Genomic DNA, 9,035 nt, shown 5'->3' on the forward strand with positions numbered 1-9,035 from the left:
TTTTTTTTTTTTTTTTTTTTTTTAAAAAAAAAAAAAAAAAAAAAAAAAAAAAAAAAAAAAAAAAAAAAAAAAAAAAAAAAGAAACAGCTAGTACAACAGAAAAGATGGACCAAAATTCCAATTTGAAATAAACTTTCTGATTCATCCATATAATATAACATATATTCCACTATGTTGCAAGGAGGGAGGAAAATAACCTGGTACAGAAGAATATCAGAAGCCATTAGCACAGGATAGGTTAGAAGGGCAACCCCAACATTTTCACCCCCCTGCACACAAAATAAACTACAATTGTCACAAGAGCTATCTAGAAGAAAAATCAAACATCAGGAAAAAATAAAATTGTAAGAGCAATTATTTTCAATGAATGGAATGTTGCAGCAAATGGATTACAAGCTTCCCGGGCACAAACCATAGCTGCCCTACATGGCATGAAATACTAGAAAAGATGCCACATATGTTGGGCACTTTATTGATGTTCAATACGCCTTGGCACAAGTACATGAATCTTCAAATTCAGAAAAGCATTATGTGCTACATTCCATGTCAATACCTAGATACCACGAAAGAGATTCTAGAGGTGCAAACTTGGATGGTTTTTTTTTTTTAACCAACTGTGGAGCAAATATTAAATAAAAGAACTAAGAAGGAACAGGAATATAAGAAGCAGGAGATTTATTAACTGGAGAAATGAATATGATTGGGTCCCTCAACTCTCAGCCAACAGTGGGGGTTTCAGATAAGATTATAAGAAGTCTGTTGGGAATGTAGCCTAGTCCTCTGACTACTTCATTTGAGAGGAAAGAATATCTTCAAGTGCAAATTGCAGCTGACATGCTAATTTCAAGAAGGCTACTGAGTTTAATACAATTTTTGGGCCTAGAGCTTTTGTTTCAACCGTCATGCAGTCTGTTGGACCAGATTTTTTGTTTTAACTGTCATGCAGTGTGGAGAAGAATTTCTAAACCAATAATACAGTTCATTGTATACATGCAAAGATATTAATACTTTAGATAAAAGGGCATAATATAATCACATCTATACAATCCCAGCCAACACCTTTTTTGTTGTGTACCAAAAGAACAAGATATATGAAACTAAAGGTTTTGGAATATGATGAAAAATAAAATGGATTGGATGTTCACAGATTCTAGAAAAGCATGAAGCTCCTCCATTTGTCTTATATGGGATAAGAAAATTGAAGGAAGACTTTAGAAGCTCTAGAAAATTAGATTCACATCTAGATCGGCAGAAGTTATTAAAATCAGATGCCAAGACACAGGAATTTGAGATGATCAGATGATTAAGAAGACATAAAAGAGATTAGAGAAGCATACAACAACGACGCACCGCCTTTCGTGATTTCTCTTTAAATTGAATCATTTTATTGAGCCAACCAATGGGTGTGGCAGCACTCAAAAGCCACATCAATTCTACATGAGCAGCAACATGAGACTGTACAAAGACCGAGGCCTGTGCACAGAGAGACCTAAGTCAGAGCCAAATGTTTGAATATTGTGGCAGCTAAACTCACAGGAAATATGGGCTTCCAAATTCTTAGAAAGCAGAAAAACCGACCTTAGAAGGGTCCACACCACATGCTAAATAAAGAGCTGCTGTGTCTTTTGTTGCTTTTAGTAATTGTGGTGCATCATATGGCAAAGTTATCTGCAAAGTCATCAATAAATCTGAAACACAAGTATCTCTACTGAGCTTAGTCAAGATTATTTAAAATTAAATTTAGAAGAAGAAGCTAAACTAAACTACTAGTATCATAATTATTAGGGAGGAGAGATTCTCTAATGGAAAAAAAAATATTATTACAAATAAGATGGAAGAACTCTACTCAAGGCAAGACTTTTAGCAACTTCGCCAGGGTAAATTTCTAATTATAGAAATAAAGAAATAAATGAAAACAACTTTTTAGAGAGAAGTAGAAAGGAGCTAGATTCTGTAAAAATATGTAAAAGGCTTAAAGGAGCATGATTCTACAAAAATATGTAATTCAAATTTTCAAAGTAAAAGTTCCTCTTTTTTCCATAACTACTTAACTAGTTTCCTTTCTCCCTCTTAAAGAAGGAATAACACACCTCATGCCCAAGCCCTATGTGCGGGTACCACAGGAAGGGACAAAGGGTAGAAGCATAGTTACATACACATGCTAATGAACCATGCATATGCAAGGACTATTTATAACCTTACAGAAATTTTAGTACCAACACTTCTCACACAAAATTCAAACACTCAGCTAGCCCTGGTTTTACTTTGTTGAATAAAACTTCAAGTTATTGTAACCAGGATCTTTATGAGCCCAGATTGGACATGTAAATACTTCTTAATAATCCAACATCATTACTTCATTAGAGGAGATAAATCTCAGCATAATTATGTCCATCGATTACAACATTGATTTCAACATAAACCAGTTCAAAACCTAATCAAGGCAGCAAAATTAATAGCAGAAATTTCATAATTCTTCCATATAAATTGTAGATATCTCACTTCTGGAATTGTGGAACAGTAAAGAAATGTTTATCCAACAAGAAATGGAAAAAAGATGCAGTAACAATGTAAATAAGAACATGGTCAACTAATTAAGCATACCGCATGAAGGTCTACAATGAAGAAGAAAGTGTCATACTTATCCTGCATAGAGCAAATTTTAGGACAAGAGATCAAAAAGTAGTAAACAAGCATTACGTTTAAAAGATTTAAGGAAAAATGTTTCAATAAAATGAAACAGCAGTTATATCCATGTAATCAATCCTCCAAAATTTTATGGCAGATAAGCAGATTCAATCCATTGAATGGAACAAGCATCTCCACTTCCATTCAATTCATCTTTCCACGTGTACCTTATCATTAGTAAACACACTTATACATGCTACAGATGATATTAGTTATTAAAAGAGATTTGAAGCACATAGTCCCCTCAAGACAAACAAGGCATCACCAATATTACATAACAAGTCACCAACTGATCACTCACAAGAACTTGAAGTCTGCTACAATAAACAGCCATGTACAACTAAGAATAATGTACTCAACAAGGCTAATTGAACATTTAGGTACAACTACCATTAAATGAATTCATTATATTGAAGCAACTAAAATCCTTAGAATAGGAAATGAACAATCCATGTGTAGGTCCCAACAGGATTGCAATTAAGCCTTAGTTAAGTGGATTCGGTAGATCCAAAAATACGCAATCCATTCAAATGGAAATATAATTTGAACTCAAGAAGCATGAGCTTAGAAAACTAAAAACTCAAGTTTAGAGTATTAAGCATTATGAGTAATCATAACCAGGAATTTTATCTATACATACATTATACATACATGATATGTGTGTGTATAAACAGCTCTACAAATGAACTCAAAGAAAATAAACAAATTAGGAGCAAATACATCAAAGTTATACAGTATTTTTTTTGTGTAAATAATAAATAACTCCATCTAATAATCATTGAGTATAAAATTATCTGGCAAGTTAGTGACAAACCTGCAACTGAATCCAATTTTTAATGGCACCAAGATAATTCCCAAGGTGTATAGATCCTGTTGGCTGTACACCAGAGACTATTCTCTTCCTATTACAATTAGCAAAATAAAACTAGAATTACTAAATAATTAGGATTTTAATGACTGCAAATAATCATTTTTCAATATTTACATGGTCAATCACATCTTAATATTTTAATAAAATATATAATGATGAAGTCCCATGCTCAACAACGATCGGCATTAACTACTAATCTCTTTACACAAAGGTTACAGTTATATTAACTTCCTAAATGCCACAGCAAGCAGAGTTAGCACCATATTAACTTTGAGTGGGGTCAACTTCATATTTTCCTTCAAGTTTAGAGTAATGGCACGAAGAAAGGAATGTTTAAAATAACAATAAACTGAATCAAGAGAAGCTCAATGACCTGAAAGATATAGAATAGAATTTCATTTTCTTTTATTTTTTAATTTCTCAAGCCAAATCCACACCCAAACTATTAGCAACAATATTTTATGTGCTCTGTATCAATTAAACTTTAGTTTTTTTTTTTAAGTTCTAACTTGACAATACTGCCAATAATTGCAAACTAGATTGTTAGCTTGGACGCCCTGGCAATAGGCATTAAACTTGAGGAAAATATAATGTTAAAGTAATAATTCTAAATACTTTTCATTAAACTTCAGACATCGGTGGTAAGAATTCAAAATGTCATTACTTTACAGAGGTCGGAGGATTGTCGGAAACCGAAGGCTCGGAGACGGCGACGCTGCAACGGCACCGGAAACTTTGAGCACGAATTTGAGGAATTAATCGCGGTCCCCTTAACCTGCTCCAGAAATACACGATTGTACACAAATACGCATTGATATATAAACAGAAATAAGTAAATAAAAATAGACATTACACTGAAGAAGCGAAGCAAGGAGCAGTATTGTTGAGGATAAGGAGATGGGAGAGAAGAGAGCGTCCCATTGCTGCTGTGGCCTGTGAGCTCGACAAACTTTGGGTGGCAAATTTGAACCCATATTTCGTATCTTATCGGGTTTGGGTTAACGGATTTTAGATATAACTAAGCTAGTTTTTTTTACTTTTGGTCCAATTACTTTACTATTTCACTTAAGTGCACAATTTTCATTCCTAACATAAATAATATTTGATTTTTAATTTTTTCACTTTTAGTCCTTGATCTTGATTTTTTTCTCCATTTTTTTTGGATTAAAAGTGGAAAAATTCAAAGTCAAACACTACTTATGCCAAGAATGAAAATTGTATACCTAAATTGAGGGTTAAAGACTCAAATGGCAATGCATGGTCATGGATTGACAAAAATAGGAACGCTAAGAAAACTAGACAAAAATGGAAAAAACTCTTTTACCGATTACGTTTTATGTCAGATCGGGTCAAACACAAACGCATTTGGGACTTGCGTTTTTTAAAAAACGCAAGTCCCACTTGCGTTACTTTTTTTCTTTTTTATTTATTTTTTTGGTCGCCGGCGACGGACAAGCCAGCGCTGGTCGCTGGCTTCACCAGTTTGGTCGCTGGCTGCTTCTCCAACGAAGGAGATGCAGCCAGCGACCAAACTGGTTGCTGGCTTTTTCGTCGCCGGCGACCAAAAAAATAAATAAAAAAGAAAAAAAGGTAACGCAAGTGGGACTTGCGTTTTTCGAAAAATGCAAGTCCCAAATGCGTTTGTGTTTGACCTGATCTGACATAAAACGCTATTGGTAAAAGAGTTTTTTCCATTTTTGGGCTTGTTTGGTTATTAGCGGTTAGTAGTTAGCGGTAGCGGGTTGTGTTAGCGGTTATCAAATAGCGGATTGTATTAGCGAGTTTGACCAGCGGAGTACATTAGCGGTTTGTAAAAAGATGTTTGGTAAAATTAGCTGTTTAGATTAGCGGTTAACATGTAAAATGACCAAAAGGGTATACATATATTTAATAATTTAATAATAATAATAATGTTTTTAAATAAAAAAAATAAAAAGAAAAAGAGATTTAATAATTTTTACAATAATAATAATAATGTTTAAAAAAAACAAAAAAAAAAAAAGAAGAAAAGGGGAGCCGCTCACAGCGGCTCCCCTAATTCCCTAAACCCTCACTTATCCCACATCGGTGGGATAAGTGAGGAATGGAGCCTTGAGGCTCCTATAAAAGGAGCCTCAAGGCTCCCATTTTGATTTCAGGAGGCGGGCTCCTTAATTGGAGCCTGCCCCTTTAGTTTAATTTTTTTTTTTATTATAAAGTGTGAAGGGCGTTTTGGGAAACTCCCAAAACGCCATTGCAACACGCTGCAGTTGCAGCGTGTTGCACTTTGGCGGTTTGGAGCGAATCCGCTGTTCCAAACTGCCACTAACCAAACATGGTTTTCAGCGTTTTGACCAACATTGGTCAAAACGCTGAAAACGGCGGATCCGCCAAAAATTGGTGGATCCACCATTAACCATACAAGCCCTTTGTCCAATTTTCTTAGCGTTCCTATTTTTGTCAATTCATGGCCATGCATTGCCATTTGAGTCTTTAACCTCCTAAATTGACGGGGGCATTAGAGTCATAGAACTAAAAGTGAACCAAAAAAAAAAAATCTAACTGAAGCGGGTTACGTTTAAAGCCCAACAAGCTAAACCATGAATTTTTGTTTATAATATTTAGATAGGTCATTGAACTATACTAAAAAATATAATTACCTAAAAACAAACCCTAATGTTGCCTCCCTTTTTTCTCTAAAACAAAAGCCTTTCCCTGCTGCTCAACTTCGGCTTCCACCTCCGGCCGGAGCTCTAATGGAGCTTTGAGCCGGCAGTTTTGGTCACCTTCCATGTTTGCTCTCGCTCTTCTTCTGCCCCGACCACCATCGCAGTTCCGTCCGCCTCCGACCACCGCCACAGATCTTCTTCTTCCGTTTTCTCTCCCTTTGAATAAAATAATAGTAGGTAGGTATTGGGGTTTGTGTTGGTAGTCTTGAACTCCCAATCCTACTTTGACTTTACCACTTTTTTTTCTCTATTATTGTGTTTTCCTCTCGTTAGTTTCACGAGCATTTTTCCTCTCATTACTTTCACGAGCTTTTCATTTTCATTAGCATAAATCGTTTAGTTTGGTTTCGAAAAGTGTTGATCTTATCCTGGGCAAGCAAAAAAGAATAATGACGAAGACCCAGATTTTTTAAGAAGCTTTAAGCTCCTTGAAAGAACATAGCTTCATAGTTATGAAACAGTTTGCGATTCAAGTTTTCTATAGCATAATTAGAAAAGTTGTTTCTATGTCTAACTGTAAGGAATGGTTTACCATTTCATTGATAATTGATGTAAACGTTTTATGTTATGAATTAATGGAATATCTACGTTTATCTTAAAAAAAAATATAATTAAATTTTCAATAACTAAAATATCAAATATAATATTCAAATATTTTCCATGAAAATAAGAACACAAATATAAAATTATAAAAATTTCACACATCAAATATCCTAATACAATACAAATATTCTACAACCCTATAATAATATGATACAAACATGGGTTCCTGTTGCTACAGTTTCTATTATTATTATTGTTGTTGTTGTTGTTGTGGTGGTGGTGGTGTGATGACCACTTTTTTAGGTAGTTACAAACACTTTAAGGTAGTGATAGTGTTATTATCATGTATAAATATATACATATGTATTTGAAGAAGACAGTGAATAATATATTAATTGTCTGGTGACAATCTCCTTTTCTTTATCTTACTTGGGAGTTAGATTATCACTCGAAGCATAATCATTTGAAGTTGGGTTGTCCCTCAAAGCACAACCATGTCTCTTCTCTCCTCCTATTATTTATCTCATTTCTTTGGGGTTAAACTATCACTCGAAGCATAGTCATTTGGAGTTAAACTGTCACTTAAAACACAATCATGTCTTTTATTTCCCAACTTTCTGGAGTTTAGCGCTTGACTTGAAGAAGACCAGCCAGTCCATACAATCTCAAAGTTGTATCAATTGGTACTTTCATTGAGAGTATCAACCTATAAATTTTATTTCCAATTTTGAGGCAAAAAAAAAAAAAAAAAGCAAAAAAACAAAAAGAAAAACAAAACAAACAAAAAAAAAACAAAAAAAAAAAAACAAAAACAACGACAACAACATCAAACAAAAACACACACACACACAAACACAAGCACAAACAAAGTAGCACTTGTGGATTTGCAAGACAACGTAAAGGAATTCGAAGACAAAGTGAAGCAAGGTGGAAATAGGTGTGAGTATAAATATAATATAAACATAAATGTGCAGCCCAATTATCAGTTTAGGCTTTTAGTTGGATGGAGCACATAATTCAATTTGGTATCAGAGCCATGCTAAATGTCATAGATTCAAAACTTGAAGCCCATCAAAGTATGTTATTTTCACATATGGAAATTTCTTCATACCTCCCATCATTATGTGACTTCCATAGTATGAAAGTGATTGCTTGTGTTTGGTTGATAGGTATTGTGAATGTTACTATGGGTTTGGAATATCCCATTAATGAGAAAAACCATACTCTTATTAAATAAGGGTTTCATCTCCATTCTTCATTTCTTCCTCAACTATTAATAATCATTCCCATTCCATCCAACTACCAAACATGCTAAATACTTTCACCAAAACCCATTATCATTACCAAGTATTTGATACCCATTCCGATTCCGATTCCCATGTGCGAACCAAATGCACCCTTAGATGTCTTTTTTTTTTTAGCTAATCACATTGGACTCAGATAGCATGTAATGACTCTCTCATATGGGAGTTCATGAGATCGAGGCTCAGTGGACTTCAACAAGTTGAAAAAGTATATATGAACATATATATTAAAAAAAAAGGGGGAAATTTTGAAGAAATGGGTAGCATTACTACAAAATTAAAGAAAACATGATAAAATTATTTGAATTTCATAAAATGTTCCATGTAAATTCTTATTATTCTCAAAATAAAAAGCATAACCCTAAAAAGAGGTAAATCTCGTTCATATATAATAATTTACAATAATAAAAGAGAGATAAATTGTACTATGAAGATAATGTGTGACGAGCTTGGCTCGTGACATGTTAAGTATAAGAATCATACTATACCAAATCAATAATTCTTTTGAGGTTAAATATTGTATTTTTTTAATAGTCCACTAGCCCCAAGCCCATTATGAAATAAAGCGAGCTCATCAAATTTCGAAATTCAATACAAAATTGTACAGAGTATATTTTTTAGTACAAAAAAATTAATTCCAAACCCAAACTTCATATATTTGTAATTGGGATCAAACTCTCATAGTGTTACTAAAAACAAATTTAAATGAGGCTTCTCATTCATTATATTGTATTTTTTTCTTACACATTGTAAGTGAATTAAAATCTATGATTAGAGCCAAAGACTTTCCTATCAAAGGACATAATTATATCTCCAATTAGTAGCCACATGTTTGAACCCAAAGTATGTAACAAAGTTAATAATACTAAAAAAAAAATGAAAAAAATGAATTAATAAATCCATTTTCCGGGAGTTTTCTGC

The 9,035-nt window shown here is 33.6% G+C and overlaps 1 protein-coding gene across 1 annotated transcript in view; it reads right to left on the reverse strand.

The window, feature by feature from the left end:
• Positions 1 to 4,519, reverse strand: part of LOC116007239 (tryptophan--tRNA ligase, chloroplastic/mitochondrial) — an 11,258-nt gene extending 6,739 nt beyond the window's left edge. The window contains exons 1-7 of the mRNA XM_031247865.1: positions 4,413 to 4,519; positions 4,224 to 4,334; positions 3,503 to 3,590; positions 2,605 to 2,646; positions 1,579 to 1,668; positions 1,351 to 1,473; positions 198 to 269 (exon numbers count right to left, since the gene is read on the reverse strand). Coding sequence (XP_031103725.1) covers positions 198 to 269; positions 1,351 to 1,473; positions 1,579 to 1,668; positions 2,605 to 2,646; positions 3,503 to 3,590; positions 4,224 to 4,334; positions 4,413 to 4,480 — 594 coding nt within the window. The 5' untranslated portion in view covers positions 4,481 to 4,519. The remainder of the gene's footprint in view (positions 1 to 197; positions 270 to 1,350; positions 1,474 to 1,578; positions 1,669 to 2,604; positions 2,647 to 3,502; positions 3,591 to 4,223; positions 4,335 to 4,412) is intronic.
• Positions 4,520 to 9,035: the final 4,516 nt, after the last annotated feature.

The sequence above is a fragment of the Ipomoea triloba genome, chromosome 15 (genome assembly GCF_003576645.1).
Source record: "Ipomoea triloba cultivar NCNSP0323 chromosome 15, ASM357664v1".
NCBI lineage: Eukaryota > Viridiplantae > Streptophyta > Magnoliopsida > Solanales > Convolvulaceae > Ipomoea > Ipomoea triloba.